Source organism: Centropristis striata, chromosome 6 (genome assembly GCF_030273125.1).
Source record: "Centropristis striata isolate RG_2023a ecotype Rhode Island chromosome 6, C.striata_1.0, whole genome shotgun sequence".
NCBI lineage: Eukaryota > Metazoa > Chordata > Actinopteri > Perciformes > Serranidae > Centropristis > Centropristis striata.
Window position 1 is genome coordinate 25,520,745 of NC_081522.1, and position 20,497 is coordinate 25,541,241.

The following is a 20,497-nucleotide window of genomic DNA, read 5'->3' on the forward strand; positions in this document are numbered from 1 at the left end:
GTCCAGTGGTGAAGTACACTACCAATTGTTGCATTTTAAACCATGGGACCCCGGTTCGCATCCCGTCCGCCGCACACTTGCTGCATGTCTTATTAGGGACCGAGCACTAACGGTGCGAGGACCCTATTGAAATTGGTCCGTTTATTATTATTATTGTTGTGACTTTTGAATTGCCTTTTTTTTTACTTTATCATATTCAGAACTTTACAATTTTTGGAATATACGTCAATCTCCCGTGAAATTTACGTATTCTGGTATTCGCGGGAATGGACCTTGCAAAATGACTCACTAGCGCCCCCTTGAAATTTTCAAAAGAGCCTCACAATATAGGATTTTTTCACCTAGAGACACGAAATTTGGTCCATACATATATCATGGCAAGACGCACCAAAAAGTCTCAAGAACCCATACCCTAAAACGTACAGGAAGTCGGCCATCTTGGATGTTTTTGGCCATTTCCAGGTCGCATACTTTAACAAACTCCTCCTACAGATTTCATCCAATTCCCTTCAAACTTGGTCAGTAGCACCACAAGGCCTTTGGGATCAAAACTTGTATAAAACTTTCCCGATGGTCACACAATGTTGGTGTGGCATGGCGGCAAAATATGCCGTCTCGCCATAAAACACGAGATTGTTATAACTTGACCATACATTGTCCAATCTGTCCCAAATTTCACACACGTGATTAGGGTCCAGCCCAGAACACACCCACGTGTCTATATTGACACACAGTCATAGCGCCCCCTGCTGGCTACAGCAAGTAACATGTTTTACACCTACTTTGAGCTGAGTAGTAGCAGTAGCAGTAGCAGTAGCAGTAGGAGACACACGATTTGGTACGCATAGGGACTGGGCCCACAGCGCCGCGCCTGACGTGTCCTTCCCCGACGGCTCCACTCTGCGAGGGCCCGTTCAGTACTGCTTGCAGTCCTAGTTATGATTTAAAATTTTAATTGATAAATTAATGTAAGAGTAATACAATCCGTGTAACCAGCTGATTCTCTTATTGCAACGTGTATCACCGTCCTATTTACGCGGTCAAAGCCAGGGGGCGCATAATTAGGCTAATGTTGGTAATACTTTCACTTTCACAAGAAGAAGACTTTGAGCAGGAATCGGAGCGCGGCAGCGAATGAATGGGAGACAGATGGATGGCCAAAGACCTCAAGTAAGTTCATTGCTAAATGTTGCTACAACTCAAAACACTTGTAGGCTACTTATCAACATATATAGCGGGCCTTTGTCGGCACTAGGGACAGCAACTCATTATGAATGAAGTGACGTCAGCGGGGATTCCCTTCAGCTCGCGCATCATTATGTGTGCCGACCTGCCGCTGGTACGATCATACGTTGCCAATTATTGTACTTTCGTTGTACATGTTACAATGAAGGCCCGCTATATATGTTGATAAGTACGAGTGTCAAAATGATTACTGTACTGTTATTGAAACTACTGTATATGATCGATGTGTTTTGAGTTGTAGCAACATTTAGCAATGAACTTACTTGAGGTCTTTGGCCATACATCTCGTCTCCCATTCATTCGCTGCCGCGCTCTGAATCCTGCTCAAAGTCTTCTTCTTGTGAAAGTGAAAGTATTACCAACATTAGCCTAATTATGCGCCCCCTGGCTTTGACCGCGTAAATAGGACGGTGATACACGTTGCAATAAGAGAATCAGCTGGTTACACGGATTGTATTACTGTTACATTAATTTATCAATTAAAATTTTAAATCATAATAAGACATGCAGCAAGTGTGCGGCGGACGGGATGCGAACCGGGGTCCCATGGCTTAAAATGCAACAGTTGGTAGTGTACTTCACCACTGGACTATCGTGACACCACTATACAGAGAAAAATATATATATATATTTAAATAATAATAGAAAAAAAATATATATATATATAATCTAAACTACCATAACTCTTTTTAGGACTACTTAAGATTAATTCTACATAAATATGCTGCGTTTTAAATAGTTGACGATTCAAATAGCTGGCTAATATGGTAAATTGGTGTATTTTAAGAGAGAAGCAGTTTTACAAACAGACCATATACCCGCCCCGACAGAACGCTCAAAAAGGCGAGGGAACGCACCTAAGACCGGGCCACAATCTAGCTGTCTCCCTATTGGCTGGTGAAACACACTAGTTTAAGCGCAGGGCGGGACCACGTTCAGTCTGAGCAGACACCTCAACCTGAGAGGACGTGCGTGTTCTGGGTGCGAGCACAAAAGTTTTGAGAGCGCAGAGTTGAGATCTGAGCGCGTAGACTTTAGATTTGAGTGCGCACAATGTGAGCACAAGCATGTGATTTTTAAGTGCACGCACACATTTTGAAAGAAAGCAGCAGAAATCTGAGTGCGAGCGCAAAATGTGAGCATGAGGAGAACAAATCTGAGCACGAAAAAGACAAATTATGCTCTCAAACTGAAAATCTACGCTCTTGAATAAAGATAGGATTATTCTTCCATACACATTGTGCTTACGTGGTAAAGTTGTCAACATACATAATATGGTCAACTTATATGGCCCACCTGCCATAGCTGAAATCCCACTCCAATGGTCAGTGGTGACCCAAGTCTTGTTCCTCAAATACACACATTCCTAAGTATAAGTTTACACTGAGGTTATGAATATATGCTGAGCAGGAACATAGAAACACAGAATAACAGGAACAGCTTCAGTATTATTAACAATAAATCCGACGATGACCCAGACTATATTGAGCCTACACACCAGTCAGTCGATGTCTGTAGTTGCAGTTACTGTGAACAAACTGTCATATAGTTATTGCTCTACTTTCTTTTATGTGCCGCACAGTGTAATACATTTTTTTGTTGTTGTTTTTAAAGAGGCTGAGAAAGAAATTGTTTAGAGGTTGTTTTGAAGTAATGAGGTTTTAGAGTGTGTTTCTCTAGGCAGACTTAGGTCTTAATGGGTTAAACCACTGGCTGCCAGCAGTAACACAGCCTTTAGTTGCTTTCAGATCTGCCACTGACAAACTGGTGTAACATCTCTAATGGGAGTATTTAAATGTGAGCATGAAGATGTGCGTCCTTGTAAATTCAAAGTGCAAATCAAACTGTAGCTACAAATAAAAGATTTTCCATCCCCTTTATAATATTTTCTGCTTAAACCTGATTACTCATAAACTCAATAAAAGTCAAAATCATCCTATCTTTGCTTTTTGTTGTCACTGTAAATGTGATATGATTGTTGTTCTGTCCCACAGGGCTTCTCCAAGGCCATGAGTGGCTTTGTCAGACTGGGTCTAATCAGCAGCGAGCCCTGTCCCATCCTGCAGCCTACTTCGTCTCCTGTTTCTTGGGTAAGAACCTTTGCTGAGGATCCATTCAGTGAGGATGGTTGAAAGGCATCCTGCTTCATTCTCCGTCTGTCATTCAGGTTTTTTTTAATGTAAAAACACGCTGTTTTGCAGCTCTTCCACTTGAGGTGTCTTTCTGTGGGAGTAGGTTTAGCTGAAGAGTCTATTACTGTCAATAGCTACTTGTAAACATCAAGGCTGCAGTGAGCCAAGGCTCTCTGACACTGATGAGAGTTTACAGCAGATAATATTTGTGGTCTTTTATCTCGTTGAGATGATAGAGAAACACAGAGATGCAATTTCTCGGATATGTTTATCATGAGTGAAAGCGCGATAAGCAGTTTTGAAACCTGCCACTTGTCTTCCTGAAAAAAAATCTTTTTGATGAGGAAACGAGCGCAGAAAGAGATGGATGAATAGCGGCCGATCTGCAAAACATTTTACCCTGGAGCCCCCTGAAGGGTTCACATAGTCCTTTCTAAATGTATTTTAATCTCTGCGTATAAAGACAGGAGTAGGAGACAGTTAAGTAGATGATGTTAAGACCCAGTGTAGGAGCTAAAGAGGAGCTTTAGGAGACAGACTAGGACCTAAAAAGGGGCTAGGAGACAGTCTAGGAGCTAAAGACAAGTTTGAGGAAATAGTGTAGGAGCTAAAGCGGAGGTTTAATAGAGTTTAGGAATGCAAAATGAGCTTTATCTAGGAGTCTCTGAGCTAAAAGGAGGTTTAGGAACTGGTTTAGGAGGCTAAAGACGAGCTAGGAGACAGACTAGAAGCTAAAGAGGAGCATTAGGACACAGACAAGGACCAAAAGAGGAGCTAGGAGACAGGCAAGGAGCTAAAGAGAAGCTTGGAGACAGGCAAGGAGCTAAAGAGAAGCTAGGAGACAGACAAGGAGCTAAAGAGGAGCTAGGAGACAGGCAAGGAGCAAAAGAGGAGCTAGGAGACAGGCAAGGAGCAAAAGAGGAGCTAGGAGACAGACAAGGAGCAAAAGAGGATCTGCAAAACATTTTACCCTGGAGCCCCCTGAAGGGTTCACATAGTCCTTTCTAAATGTGTTTTAATCTCTGCGTATAAAGACAGGAGTAGGAGACAGTTAAGTAGATGATGTTAAGACCCAGTGTAGGAGCTAAAGAGGAGCTTTAGGAGACAGACTAGGACCTAAAAAGGAGGTAGGAGACAGTCTAGGAGCTAAAGACAAGTTTTAGGAAATAGTGTAGGAGCTAAAGAGGAGGTTTGATAGAGTTTAGGAATGCAAAATGAGCTTTAACTAGGAGTCTATGAGCTAAAAGGAGGTTAAGGAACTGGTTTAGGAGGCTAAAGAGGAGCTAGGAGACGGACTAGGAGCTAAAGAGGAGCTAGGAGACAGACTAGGAGCTAAAGAGGAGCTTTAGAAGATAGTGTTGGAGCTATGAAGGAGCTTGTAGACAGACTTGGAGCTAAAGAGGAGCTAGGAGACAGACTTTGGGCTAACAAGGAGCTGTAGGAGAGTGTTGTTTTGGAGCTAAAAATGAGCTATTAGAAGGTCTAGTTATAAGTTATAGTTATAAGTTATGAGATTGAACGAGCTTGACCTTGAATATAATAGTCTTTTAAGTTTGGAGGAGCGAGAGTGAAAAGAGAAACTGATCTGTTGTCTCCTTTACAGAAAGACCTCCTCTGTAAGCAGATCGGATTGTCCTCTTCTACTTCACAAGATGCCTTTGAAGATGCCGTATACGAACACGTGGGAAAGGACGACTTCATAATGGACACACTGAGATGGTACGGGGCGTAAAAACACAGGAGAACAGTATTAGTGATTATGATGAACCTCTAATGTGAAGCTACAGTACCATCTGCAAAAGCAGAGAGCAGTAGTTATAGAAACAACATTCATAAAAGCGTTATGAGTTATGTTATTTCTACTTTGTGAAGGAGACAGACAAGGAGCTAAAGAGGAGTTAAAAGACAGTCTAGGAGGCTAAAAAGGAGCTAGGAGACAGACAAGGAGCTAAAGAGGAGCTTAAAGACAGTCTAAGAGGCTAAAGAGGAGCTAGGAGACAGACAAGGAGCTAAAGAGGAGCTTAAAGACAGTCTAGGAGGCTAAAGAGGAGCTAGGAGACAAACAAGGAGCTAAAGAGTAGCTTAACTCAGTCTAGGAGGCTAAAGAGGAGCTAGGAGACAGACAAGGAGCTAAAGAGGAGCTCAAAGACAGTCTAGGAGGCTAAAAAGGAGCTAGGAGACAGACAAGGAGCTAAAGAGGAGCTTATAGACAGTCTAGGAGGCTAAAAAGGAACTAGGAGACAGACAAGGAGCTAAAGAGGAGCTTAAAGACAGTTAAAGGAGCTAGGAGACAGACAAGGAGCTAAAGAGGAGCTTAAGTCAGTCTAGAAGGCTAAAAGGAGCTAGGAGACAGACAAGGAGCTAAAGAGGAGCTTAAAGACAGTCTAGGAGGCTAAAAGGGAGCTAGGAGACAGACAAGGAGCTAAAGAGTAGCTTAAGTCAGTCTAGGAGGCTAAAAGGGAGCTAGGAGACAGACAAGGAACTAAAGAGGAGCTTAAGTCAGTCTAGGAGGCTAAAAAGGAGCTAGGAGACAGACAAGGAGCTAAAGAGGAGCTTAAGTCAGTCTAGGAGGCTTAAAAGGAGCAAGGAGACAGACTCGGAGCTAAAGAGAAGCTAGGAGACAGTGTAGTTTATTACAGCCTGGCAAAAAATGATCAAGCACATTAAATTTGTTTTTTTAATTAAATTAGCGTTGTAAAGTTTTGGTGATGATGTGGTTCTTTCAGCTTCTTCAGACCAGGACCTTCAGCATGTCTTAGGTCATGGTTGTCTGCCAGAAAACCATGAATGATGCACTAGACCAGGGATGGGCAGCTTAAATACTGAGGGGGCCTCAATTTTTCATCGGCACTACCACAGGGCCACATATAGGACCGTGCACTTAACCAGACATGATGAAACTGCAATTTTAAATATGTTTACAGTGCAGTAACTTAACATATTTCATGCTCAAATGCATGTATAACAGTATAAATAGGAATACAAAAGGTTTGAAGCAAATAAAAAATAACCACTTACTGTGATTTCTTTTTTTTTTCAGTGCAAGAACAGCAAACCAACATTAATTGCAAGAAGTAATTTTGTGCATTTTTACACTGCACTTTTAAGATTTCATGCTCAAATGCATGTAGTTTTACTGAGGGCCACTTCAAGTCAGGGTGCGGGCTGTATGTGGCCCCTGGGCCTCCAGTTGCCCATCCCTGTCCTAGGCAGATGTTCATCCAAACAGCCTCCACTGTCTGCTTCTCCGTGTTTTTATTCCTATTTAATCTGTTGAGCAATTGGTTATTTGGTGCTACGAACCAGTCCAAATCCTGCATAATGCCCCTTTGAACAACTTTGGATGTCCTTTTTTTCTCGAAGCAGATGAGGCAAATCCTGACTTCGGCTCTTTAAAGTTGACGTTGGTGAAGTTGGGCTGGGAACAAGGCCAATGCTGCTCCTCTTCTGCACTCTTTTCACTTCTCTTCTTAATGAGGATGCCTCAAGTGGTATAGCGCGCACACTCTTCAATTTAAATCAACTTTTCCAAGGGTCTCTTCAGACCAAGGCTCCGTGCCACCATTGTTCTGCTGCCGCTGGCTCTGTATGCGAGTGGGCCAGGGTGGCATTGAAACGTAAATTCCCCTGACGGTAAAAGTGAAGTGTTGGAAACATTCCATCCGTGCAGTTAAGAGTAAACGCCAACTCCCCTGCAGCTCAGTTTGAATGACTTGTTGTTCATTTATTCAATTCACCAGCAAAGCAGTGACAAAAAGCAACTGCTCATCTCTTTAGAGTTAGCCAAGGATGTGTGGGCTGATGCTGCAACACTGCCAGGATAATAAAGAAGAGTAATTTTCCTTTAAGCCCTTTGAAACAGCTTACTGAAGGTTGTTCTATTGTGAGAAAAAGTCTTGTTTCTTTGTCTCTGTGTGTTCAGGTTTGGGATGTTGAGCGACGAGTCGGTGCCTCATGCCGACAGTGTGCTGGCTGCTCTGACAAAACATCTGGAAGCCAAACTGTCCTTCGGTGAGACACAAACTCATTTTACTACAAATCAGAAAAGCACACTTACCAACACCAGCACATAAACTACCAATTACTTCTCTCCTTCCTGCTAAGTTGAGGGCGAGCGAGACATGATAATCATGAGGAATGACGTCGGGCTCCGCCACCCAACCGGCGAGCTGGAGACCAAACACATCAGCCTGGTGGTGTACGGTGACCCCAACGGCTTCTCCGCCATGGCCAAGTCTGTGGGATACCCAGCAGCCATCGCTGCCCGCATGGTCCTTGATGGTCAGTAACATCAGTTTCTGTCTCTGGAATTAAGGGAAATTGAAAGACAAAATCTATATAATTATTATGTTCAATATGCTTTAAAAAATGCAAAAGCTGCACTAGTACTGTATGGGGAATCAAGACATTCATTCATTCATTATCCTTAACCGCTTATCTGTACTCGGGTCGCGGGGAGCTTGGAGCCGATCAAGGTTATAATAGTATTTTGGATTTTTCATTAGTTTTAGTTTTAATTTCGTTGTGATTTTTTGTTTTCAAATTCAATTTAGTTTTATTTAGTTTTTAAAGTGAGTTTGCTAGTTTTAGTTGAGTTTCTATTTTTTGAAAATACTTAGTTTTAGTTTAGTTTTTATTAGTTTCAGTGTTAGTTTATATGTATATATATGTATATATGTATATATATATGCATATATATATGTATATATATGTATATATATATGCATATGTATATATATGCATATATATGTATATATATGTATATATATATATGCATATGTATATATATGCATATATATGTATATATATGCATGTATATATATGCATATATATGTATATATATGTATATATATATATGTATATATATATATGCATGTATATATATGCATATATATGTGTATATATATATATATGTATATATATATGCATATATATATGTATATATGTATGTGTATATATATATATATATATATATGTATTAGGGCTGTCAAATGATTAATTTTTTAAATCGCGATTAATCGCAGAATTTCCGTAGTTAATCGCGATTAATCGCGTTTTGAATTACATGTTTAAAATTCTGTTATTTCGCATTTAAAGGCAGTTTTAAGCCCATAATGTAAATCATTTGTTACCATTCTGTCTTAAATGGGAATCAAATGAACACAAAGAAAGAATTTCCTTTTTGACCTTTTGTATTTTCTTTCAAAAAAGTGCCATGTAGACGAACTTAATACACTGTCTACTTCTAATACAGTTTTTCAAATAAAGTACCACTTGTCTTTCAAAATAAAAAATACAAAAATACAGCTTAAGCAAAATGCTACAACAGTGTGGTCATGAAACCATGGCCTAGAGGCAGGAAACAACTTCCAAGTATTAAGAGGAATAAAGTAACATAGTGCTTACTTTGAGAGATTCAATATATCAGGTCACTCTGCTTCAAAAATAAATAATAGCAAAAAGACTTGCGATTATGGATTGCATTAATCTAATCTCGATTAACGCGTTAACGCTGACAGCCCTAATATATATATATATATATATATATATATATATATATATTTGTGTGTGTGTATATATATGTATATATATATATAGATGCATGAGCAGAAAAATCTTTAAAAATGGTTCAAGTAAAAGGGACCAGTCCAACTTATTATCCAGGTATACACCTAGATACTTGAAACTTGGCTCCACCTCCACATCCACCCCACAGGTATTCACTGATGTTTGGTTGTCCTAACAGGTTGTTAACATTAGAGGTTAGGAACCGGGCTTGTAACTGCAGAGTCGCCGGTTCGAATCCCGGTACAGCTCCCCGGGCGCAGTAATGTGCTGCCCACTGCTCCTTGCATGGTGTGTTCACTTGTGTGTAAAAATGCAGAGGTTGAATTTCCCCATTGTGGGATTAATAAAGTAATCTTCTTCTTCTTCTTAGTTTGTCCTTTCTGTCTGTGAAGCTAATGTTGTGTGTGAAGCTAACTGACAAGAAAAACCTGGGTCTGTTCTAAAATGAAAGCCTGTAAAGTTAAAAATAGGTGCTGGGTGATTATTTTGATTGATTTCTGCACTAAACAGCCGATATGATGCATGGAAGGATGTATATGAACGTTACTTGGCTGATGTTTAAACCTAAATCTGTGTGTTTTATGTTTGTAGGTGAAATCAGTACGAAGGGAAATGTGGTTCCGATAACGAAGGATGTCTATGGGCCGGCGCTGGCCCGACTGAAGGAGGAGGGACTTCGCTTCATATCCAAGAGCACCCTGCAGGAGTAGAGCAGATCAATCATCACTGTAAATACAACCTCAAAAACTCCAGAGAAAATTTTCTCAGCTGCCTTTTCAGCAGCTTCATCCAAACGGGACCTTCTGACGGTCTAAGACTCACCTGTCTGCTGTTGTTGGTGTTTAAAATGATATTTTATCTCACCTGCTAGGGGCTGAAAATAAATATTAATTGTGCGTTTCTTCCCAGTAAATATTTGAAGATTAAGAGGGGAAAATAAGGTTGAATAGAGAGAAAGAGATTAATCCCCCCAAAAAAGTTATTTTATACTGGTTTGAAAAATTATGTAAATTTTAGGTCAAAAGCATTAAAAAGGCAGCTGGATATTCCGTTATCTTCAGTTTAATATTAACGCCTTGAGTTTGGATAAACTTGATCAGCTGTGCTAAACAGAAATTGTTTCACTGGCGTCGACTGTTTGAGAGAAACATTTCTTCTGTGAAGATGTGTGAGATGTCAACTGATCAAACACTATTGAAGGAATAAGACATTTAAAGCATTAAAACATCTTCTCATTAATCTGGTGAAACTACGGTTGAAACTGGTAGTCGACCTTGAAGGGCCGATTCTTGAAGCCGATATTGCCTTTTCTCCCTCCATTTACATGTTAAAAATGACACAATGATGACAAATGTTACACAAGTCTCACTTTAAACAAAAAAAGAAACATTTATTAACAAATTAGCATAACATTTATTAGCAAACAATGTGTATGTTGTTCTAGGCCTGGAGGTGGTGGCGCCTCAGATGATCCACATATTTGATGTGTTTTTCTTTTTTCCGGTATCAGCAGCAGCTCACCAGAGAATGGCAGATGTTGCACCGAGCCTTGCCTGCTGTTGGCTCAGTGAAATAGGCTCATTGATCAGCGAACGCATGCAAGTATCGGCCGATGCCGATACAAGTAAAAAACGCAAATATCGGCCCGATATATCAGCCGGACGATATATCTGTCGACCTCTAGTTGAAACCAGTTTTTCCTAGGATTTGAAACTTCCTTGTAACATATGAACCGAGTGTTGTTCAATGGACAATCAGAGCGACGCTACAGACCAGTCGGACGTTTAACCATTCATGCATCATGCGTAAATGTGCAAATTCTTTATTCTATTATTCTTATTTTGTAGATTTTTAGAAATCAACAGATGCTACACCTTTAACTTTTAACTGTCCTTTTTACGGCTCAAACAGCATCTGATTTATGTATTATTGTAACTGAATATCCAACAAACCCACCTCAATACTGCACTAACCTTCAAACTGTGATAAACAAACGCATAATTGAAATCTGCTGCAGCATAAATCCAACATTAAAACCATGGATTACTAATAAGGGTTTCCAATCAAATGTAGTCTTCCACTGTGTTGTTTGGAGCTGCTGCTACGGATTATTTTTAGCTGTTTTATACAGGATCATGAGTTAATTGTTTTATTTTGTAGTTAATATCTTGTGGGGTAAATTGGTCATGGTGACATCGTTTTATCTTTCATGGAAAAACAAAAAATGTAAAATAACTAAATGAATACAAACATATCTTGTTAGACATCAATAAGGCCACTGCCCTACAGTTAAATATCAAGCAGAATAATATTTTAAAAAGTCCTTAAAATGTTCTTCATTACACCTATCTTGTGACAGAGCGCATATTATATATTAACTCATGATCTTGATTTGGTAACTGAAATATGATCAGTAACAGCATCTCATGTCAAGCTCAGATTTTGATTTGAGATGTTTTAAAGAATGAATTAATATTTGTGGAAGGTTTCCTAAACTAGATTATTTATTGTCCGACACCTGAGCAATATTTATTTTATTCTTTTTAACGGTTTATTACATGCTTTAAATGGGTAAAAAAAAATGCCCAGAGAGAATTATTTTATACGTACCTGAAAAATATATATTTTTAAAAAAATATATGGATGCATAGGTTATTTGTAGGCCTCCGTAGGGTTTAAACAGAAGTGCGTCGTTTGATGTTTTGGTAGACAGAAGAAGAAATCATTTCTTTAAAAGCTTTTACACATTTTGGGGAAACTAGAAATTTCATGGGCAAAGAGAGCAATACTAACATGGTAATAATCTGAATATTGGTTTGTTTTTATTTCCCAACTGTTTTTATTTTTGTCGTTTCTTGTTGTGTCTTTAATGTTTGAGGTGACATTTATGGCATTCATACAGTGGCCCTGAGAGCCCACAGCGCTGCAACTTAAAACACAAGCAAATACACTAAACACAAGCAAACTGACAAAAACATCTTCATCAATTTACTATTTCATTGGTCTCAGAAATGGGCGTGCCAAAATGACTCACTAGTGCGGCGCCCCCTAGAAAGTTTAAACAGAGCGGCACCCTATAGGGGAACATTCACATAAATGAACGAAATTTGGCACATCATGGGGAGACGCACCAAAAAGCCTCTTGGGCTAATACCCAACCTCAACAGGAAGTCCGCCATCTTGGATAGAATATTGCGTTTTCCAATGTTTTTTTGCCATTTCCATGTTGCACACTTTAAAGAACTCCTACAGATTTAAACCGATCAACTTCAAACTTGGTCAGTAGCATCATCAGGCCTTTGGGATCAAAGTTATTAAAAGCTTTACCAATAGTCACACTATGTGGGTGTAGCATGGCGGCAAATGTCGTTTTAGCATAAAACACGAGATTGTTATAACTTTGCCATACTTTGTCCGATCTGGTCAGACAAAAAGTGATGCACACGTCTGGACAAGCTTGTGATATTATCACATTTATTCAAGATAATGATAATTTCATGTTATAACATTATAATGTCATATCACGTAATTTCAAGATAATGATAATTTCACATTTTAATGTTATAACGTTAAAACATAACGATCGTAGCGTGCTAATGTTAGCCGGCATGCTAACATTAGCGGCCGATCAAAGCATGCTAACTTTAGCCGCCGATCATAGCATGATAACGTTAGCCGGCGATCGATAGCGTGCTAGCGTTAGCGGGCTAGCAAGACCAAGACCAACTCAGTGTCGTTGAGAGAGACCAACAAAAATATGTATCATTCATTTATTTATTGTTTAACCGCAATGTGATTGATACGGGCTAGCGGGCTAACGCAAAAAATCATACTATAACATGAAAATATCATTATCATGAAATCATTAGATAATGATGATTTCACGTTATAAAGTGAAAGTATCATTATCTTTATAAATAATGTGATAATATCACATGCATGTCCAGGCGTGTGCATTACTTTTGCGTTTTCTCAATGCTGTGCTTGTGTTGTCAAATTGATGATGTTTTCTCAGTTTGCTTGTGTTTTGTGTATTTGCATGTGTTTTCTTAAGTTGCAGCGATGTGAACCTTCAGGGCCACCATACATTCATGATCACAAAACTCACATTTGTTTGTAAAAGCTTGTTTAAATGGACATTTTTTGGTTTGTAAAATTGTAAAAAAATAAATAAAAAATGGTTACAATAATAAAAATCATTATGTTATGTCCTTTATTTTATTATTTTAAGAAGGAAAATAGCAGTGTTACCGTAACTTGCTAATATAATAAATTTATATTCACAATAGTGTCAGTCAAGGAGATATCAAACATCCTAAACCTGCAAATTAAACCAAAATTATCTGTACGCTTCTACAGATAAGTGGAATTCCATTTTTAGGAGTTTAGACTTTTAAGCTTTAATAAATCATGTTTTTATCTTTCATTCAACATCAACATCAACATACAACATCTTTCTTTTAAGCTTGGTACTTTACTGAAGTGTTGAGATAAATGAACTTGAGTGTTTCTATTTTTTCTTTGTTTTTACTTCCACTTTGTTTTAAATGACAACTTGTTGGGTGGTTACATTCTACACTTCCTGTATAAAATATCAGCCTTAAAGGTAACAAGTGCACTTTTGCTGTTGTGAAGTAAAGTACTTATTTACTTCAACTTAAGAAAAAGTTATAAGTGTATTTTTAAGATGAGCTCTTACTTGTAATTGAGTATGGAAACAGTGTTGTATTCTACTTTTAGTTAAGTAAAACTTCTTCCTCACTGTCCAGAGTCTGACTTACGGTTTTAAGCCGTAGTCAAAGATCTTGTTTACCCTACCACAGACTGAGGGACTGCTGTCTTCTGGGCCTCCAGCTTTTCTGACAGAAAAAGGAAAAAGACAATCAGCTTGTTTGCCTCAGCTCAATTTGGAGGCAGCCATGCAAACTAGGCCACCAAGCAGGGGATAATTGGGCATGTAATTATGAAAAGTCAAAAATGCAAATGAAGGTGTGGATACGGCAGCAGGTCAAGACGACGTCTGGACACTTGACCTATTTTCTGTCCTGAAAAGGCGCATTTCTTGCAGAGTCTTAGTCCGGATTAACACATGGGAAATCAATTGGAATAACCAGTTCAGTGCAGGGATTAAAGCATGACTCCATAAAGGGAAAATACATAATCCACAGGTCTAACAGGGCGCACTCGTCAGACAATGTCTTTATTTTCTCTGTTTGTCTCATTAACACCTCTCTCCTGTTAGGCTTTGCACAATCTTTTGTCTGGTTCATTCTGCTGCAAGTAAGTCTGAATAAACATGTCAGCTGATGGCCTGAAATGTAAATATAACCTGCTTTCTCAGCCGTCAGCACGTCTTCCTGATAAACCCAGATATTAATAGAGGACGGCTGTTCATCTGAGAGACGAGCTTTATGTTAAATATCTAATCAACTCTAATGATTATGAAATTTGCTGTGGATAGTCCTAGTCCCCAGAGGATGAACCCTAGTATTTACGAGATATAGGGAAAATGTAATGAAATGAAAAGTCCTGACCCTATTCCTGCTCCCTTTTTTTGATAATGACAGAGGGACACAAAGACAATTTAATGGAAGATATGGAATTAACAGCCACAGTGGTGGCCACTTTGGACAACAGTAGTTCAGAGTGAACAGTCAGAGCTGGCTGCTTTGACTTTGGCCAGCATTGGGCCATCAAACTGAATTTGCCAGATACTTCTCTTTTATTAGTGAGTTTCATATTCTGTTTACTGATAAGGAGGGTTACTGTCTATTGCTATCCATTGATGAGGGGTTCTGAACTTTTTTATAGTTCTAGATCAGGGATGGGCAGCTTAAATGACGGAGGGGGCCACAATTTTCATGGACACTACCACAGGGCCACAAATGGGACCGTGCACTTAACCAGATATGATGAAACTGCAATTTTAAATATGTTTACAGTGCAGTAACTTAACATATTTCATGCTCAAATGCATGTTTAACAGTATATACAAAAGGTTTGAAGCAAATAAGAAATAACCACTTACTGTAATTTATTTTCTTTCAGTGCAAGAACAGCAGACCAATTAATGTAAACTAGGCCTCTGAAACGTATTTCCATCTATATGACTCAATAGTTGGCTGGAGCCGTTCGACTCATATAAGTAATTTTGTGCATTTTTCACTGCGCTTTTAAGATATCATGCTCAAATGCATGTAGTTGTACTGAGGGCCACTTCAAGTGAGGGTGCGGGCCGTATGCGGCCCCCGGGCCTCCAGTTGCCCATCCCTGTTCAAGACGTTTCTGTATATGTGCTACTTCAGTTACTTGGCTCATTTTCTGCAATGACAGGTATGGAAGGGCCTCAAAATGTCTGTATACCCCAAGAATTTGAGTAATATTAAGGCTACTCTGCATGTGGTGTCTTCACAACCCAAATCCATTTTAGTTAGTCCAAATCAGAGTGAAATTTATACTTTTGGTTCGTTTTGTATTAAGTTTAAAAAGAAAAAAAATATTTGTGGAGGGGCGTGTACGAAGGCGGAGGGCTTGAAATATACTTTATTTCATATTGGTTGGAAAGTCGACGGAGGATGATTTTATAGACGTCACTTTATTCAGCATCTCCTGTATGTGTTATTTGCCCCAGATATCAAGCAAACATGGTACTCAAAGTCAGCCAAAATTGGTCCTCTATTTTCAAAGTTGGAAACTTTCCATGGGAATTTATGGGAATATGCTGGGAATTTGCAAAATTTAAGGTTTGCCCTTAACAGGGAATTTGAGATTTTGCTAAAATTATCTACCCCAACTATATTTAACTAAAACAACCAGACATGCAAGTACACTTGAATAACTGCTATACCTCAATCACATGCGCAAAGCACACTATGTTTATATGTTGAATGGGAATTTTGGGGGATTTTTAGAAACATGTTTTTGTTGTTCAATGAAAGAATTGATTGTTCAGTAAAATAATTAACACTTGTTAATAAAAAAACATGATATTTCAACAGTTTCATTTGATAGATTAGACATATCTATCAATTGAATCTTGCATCTGTCAGTCTGTGTCCACCTCACTGGTAGCCCACAACCCACCATGTTTTTGTTGATTTCTTATAATTGGGTCGCATAACGTTCACCAACCTGGTCTCACAGGAATCCGTGAAATAGCCACGGAATCACTCAAATTTCTGTGAAACTGACACGGATTTTGCTACAATGCAAGTTAATGACAGTCATATCCCGTGGCTATTCCAATATACAAAGTGATTATGTACATTCACTGAGTGAATATTTAGAAAATAAAACATATATTTCTCGCTAGAAATTTAATCAAAATCCCTTTTTATGCAGAAACTAAGTCAAAATATTATTTTTTTTCACAAAAAATGAGAGAACTGTCCGCCATGTTTTTTGTTCTGACCGCCGGGACCTTGAAAGTCACGTGACCTGGACACAAACCAATAGGAAAAAAAATCCATAGAATAGCCACTGGATATGTCATTAACTTGCATTGTAGCGAAATTCGTGTCAGTTTCACAGAAATTTGAGTGATTCCCTGGCTATTCCACAGATTTTGAGTTGAGCGAATCTGTGGCTATTTCACGGATTCCTGTGAGACCAGGTTGCAACCGTTCACAGTAAAATTGATCTGCACTAGGGTTCATTTGCCACTTGCAAAGTTCTGTTTTGATCCACACTTAGGGTACGAATAAAACAAACTAAACTGAATCTTTGAAATTCTACTTGAATGTTTGGATAAAAGCGTCTGCTAAATGACTAAATGTAAATGCAATGCAAAGCGACTTTCAGGAAGAAAATAGCAATCAATCAAGGAATAGTGCAATAAGAGCCATTAGTGCATCAATAAGTGCTAGTGACGATTCTGTAAGTTGTGGTGTGTTGCTAGGAGAGGTCCTCTCTGAAGAGCTGGGTCTTCAGGAGGTTTTTAAAGGTACCACTGCTCTGGTAGGAACTGGTAGTGGTTCCACCAGCGGGGGACAAGAAATGCAAGAAATGGTTAAAACGTTATAGTTGTAGTTCTGCACACAATAACAAAACACTTCAACAGGCTTTCTTTGGTGTTCTGTCACTTATTTAATCCCCTAGCTAATAATCCAGCAGTGTTTCATGTCCAGCTAAAACAAAAAACATGTCAGTACCCTATGCATCACATTTAGTCTGTTACAATATCCAGAATATAAAAGCATTAATGTTCTCCAGCTAAGCAATTAGAATCAAACCATTGAATGCACTAAAAATGGTAAAATATAAAAATCTAAAAGTATAAATAGAAATTTGGTCCATCAAGTTGATTACTATAATATTATTTACATGCATTAGATTATTTTTATTATTCCAGGCCCTTATTTTTGTATTTGACTTCAACAACACACTGCTGCTACCGTTGCGATGGTATTTACAGAAAGGAAGTTCAGTGCAGGAGCTCTATAAAAGACAAGCTAACAAAATATCTCATTTAATGTAAAAAGTTGCAGTTTTTCCCTTTTTTGTTTTCCCCCATTTGGCTCAGTGCCAATAAATACAAAGGTTTAGGAAAAATGTTTAAGTTGTGTGAAATGTCACAGGGCAGTACAGCGTTAAAACATCGGACAGTTAGTCTACAGCTTGTATCAAAGTTAGAAGTACAGGATGAAAAATACAAAAAGGCACACATTACAAAACCGCAGGGAGTCCAGATCCAATGAAGAAGAAACTCGTTTGTTACACACGAGTCTCAAACTACAGCACGGAGTCCTGAACATGAGGATTTTCTTTATTTAGTAGTTGTAGTGTGAGTCTGGCACCAGGAGAAGTTCTGTTGGTTGTTGAAGGACGAAATTTGTAAAACTCAAGTTCTTTGTGGGTTTTTTAGGTGGTTACACCAGGGATTCAAGGCTCTCAGCGGTGCTGGCGGTTCCCACCACGATGGTTCCATTGTTGTCAGAGGACTGAAGGGTTTTCTCGTCTTCTTGTGTCCCAATGAGACTCAGCATGGCTTTGTAGAGGAACTGGTACTGCTCCTGTAAAACAACGACAGGCAAGCAATTGTTGTAATTGTTGTCATCTACTAATAGCACTGTATTACTACAGTTATTAATACTTTATAAATGTATATAAATATATATAATTATTATATAATAATGCTTCATGGCAATGGTCATAGGACATTGTAAAACATTTTATAATGACTTCTACGATCAGGTATCATATCACTTACCCTATATTTAGGGGTATTTCAGTTACATATTAAGTTGACTGAAAAGTTCGGCACTAATTATAAAGGAAACAAGGAGTTCCTCAAAAAGCTCTCTATTATAACCCAAGTACAAACATTATTCCTTTATCAGCTTGTATGCAGAACAAGTGTTGAAACATTTTTGTATCTTGAGCTTACAAATAACTGGTACTTATTATAGGAAGAATTGTAACAGCGTTTAATAACAATGACTAAATTCCAAATTACAGTTTTTCACCTTTTCAGGAAATGTATTGAAATTATTTAGAAGCTACAGACTTGTGAAATAAAGCATTGCTTTAATGTGGTGACAATACTGGAAATTTTTCCATAAGTGTAACTGGAATAAATGGTTAATGGACTGCACTTATATCCAAAGCGCTTTACACTACAGACTGCGCTCATTCACACACTGATGAACGCAGCATCTTGCCCAAGGACACTTCGACATGTAGGCTGCCATGGTCAGGGATCAAACCATCGACCTTCTGAATCAGTGGGTGACCGCTCTACCAACTGAGCCACAGCAGCCCCGTGTGTGAAATGTGTGTTTATGCTGTTGTTGAGTCCAACAAAGGTTCAACATACTGTACTGTTCACTGTAATTTGAAACATGTTACCTCATCAACATATGTAACGTGTTTATTTAAATGTTTAAATAAGGCAGTAACTGAACAAAAAAATATCAACAGACTATAAAAGGACCATTTTAGGCATTTGACAAAAACATCATATAAACATATGACATTACTTTTTTTTGGTCATTTTTGGACACCCCATAATATGTTGTTTTTCCTGTCATTTATGGATAAACTATACTGCTACATGTATCAAAATGAATATAACTGAGCCAATTTTACTTCCTATCAATTATTATAGTATGGCATTTTTCCCCCACTTTTTGGGCGTAGTAACGTTTTACTATAAAATGTTTGTTTTTTATATTCTTGGATATACCATACATACCATTATCAACATACAATATGATGATGTCGTTTAGGGGGTCATAGTAAAGGGCATACTATAGTTTTACATTTTTTGTTACACATAACAAAATGCCAGTTTTTATGGCAAACTAATAACATTTTTTATGGTCCAGTGTACAATGACAGGGAGAAGGGTAAGCTCCTAAGACTGGGCTGAGGAGCTTTAACGTGGACTCGAGGACACTCTCTTATCTCTGCAAGGCCACCATTGAGAGTACGTATGCTGCATCTGGTCCCACACCAGCAGGAACAGGGACGGCTTCTGAGCTCATCAATTTGACATCATCATCTTACATTTTATTTATTTATTAGTTCTTATTATAAATGTGCATTTATTCCATTGTGTTTTACATCTGTTTATTTTCTGCAAATAAAGGCTATCTCCAATCATCATTTTGTTTTATAATGGTATATGTTGCCAGTACATATATTTGTGTTTATTTTGTTGATCTTACTTGAATAATGTTCTTCTTTATATACACTTAATGAGCACTGGTGGAGGGAGACGTTTGATTTCCATCGTGACAGAATGATTTCTGTAATTGTTGCGCACATCACAATAAAGAACTTGAAACATTTGACTTTTTTATTGACTGGCATAAAGTCATAACAAATGTGATAATTATTATATACAGTATGTTTGTGCCCAACCCCGCCTGTCTGTTAATAACCTGAGATTATCCTTTAAGCATAAATGCTCTCAAGCAGTGCAACAGATTATTGCAGATACAACAGACTCACAATGTCGCTGAAGATCCCTGGTCTCATGAGGTTCGTCAGCTTGGCTACTTGAAAGACGTCGACCGAACCTTCAGTCTCCAGTTGACAAGTCAGAGACAATAGAGTGCAGAACGTTCCTGCTGTGACTCCACCCACACTGGAAAAAGAAACATATACAAATATCAGACCAGAAAAAACCTTTAAATGTTGTTGTTCTGATGGCACATGATGACAACACAGTGAAGGTCTTACTCATCGTGGACTACTGTGGGGCCGTCCTTGGTGGCACTTTCTTCTTTCACCAGATTAAGGAGCTCGAAGGTGTTGCTGATTGGACTGTCTGGATTTGGCCAGCGTGGTGCACGGTAGTGTTTCAACTCCAGAACAAAGTCGTCCTGTTGACAAAAGGACAGCAGCACTTTAAGTCAGGTCAGAGCCTCTAAAAGCAAACAATTGTATTATTTAGTATTAGTTCTAAAACGCCTATATTGGTTTAGATTGTGAAATTCTTAATAATCCTATTAACAATGTAACAATATAAATCCAATATCAACACAGTGGCTTTATTGATTATTCAGACTTTTACTTTACTTTTAGCACTTAATTGCGTTGGAGATTTA

At 38.5% G+C, this 20,497-nt stretch overlaps 2 protein-coding genes across 4 annotated transcripts in view; one reads left to right on the top strand and one right to left on the bottom strand.

Moving 5' to 3' along the window:
• Positions 1 to 11,022, top strand: part of aass (aminoadipate-semialdehyde synthase) — a 49,589-nt gene extending 38,567 nt beyond the window's left edge. For all 3 annotated transcript variants that reach the window (XM_059334601.1, XM_059334600.1, XM_059334602.1), the window contains 5 exons: positions 3,240 to 3,335; positions 4,981 to 5,096; positions 7,300 to 7,388; positions 7,482 to 7,658; positions 9,537 to 11,022. In XM_059334601.1, the coding sequence (XP_059190584.1) occupies positions 3,240 to 3,335; positions 4,981 to 5,096; positions 7,300 to 7,388; positions 7,482 to 7,658; positions 9,537 to 9,655 (597 nt within the window). In that variant the 3' untranslated portion in view covers positions 9,656 to 11,022. The remainder of the gene's footprint in view (positions 1 to 3,239; positions 3,336 to 4,980; positions 5,097 to 7,299; positions 7,389 to 7,481; positions 7,659 to 9,536) is intronic.
• Positions 11,023 to 17,006: 5,984 nt separating this feature from the next.
• The window catches only part of ptprz1a (protein tyrosine phosphatase receptor type Z1a), a 140,023-nt gene continuing 136,532 nt past the window's right edge, over positions 17,007 to 20,497 (bottom strand). The window contains exons 28-30 of the mRNA XM_059334596.1: positions 20,130 to 20,272; positions 19,899 to 20,034; positions 17,007 to 17,956 (exon numbers count right to left, since the gene is read on the bottom strand). Of these exons, the coding sequence (XP_059190579.1) occupies positions 17,813 to 17,956; positions 19,899 to 20,034; positions 20,130 to 20,272 (423 nt within the window). The 3' untranslated portion in view covers positions 17,007 to 17,812. The remainder of the gene's footprint in view (positions 17,957 to 19,898; positions 20,035 to 20,129; positions 20,273 to 20,497) is intronic.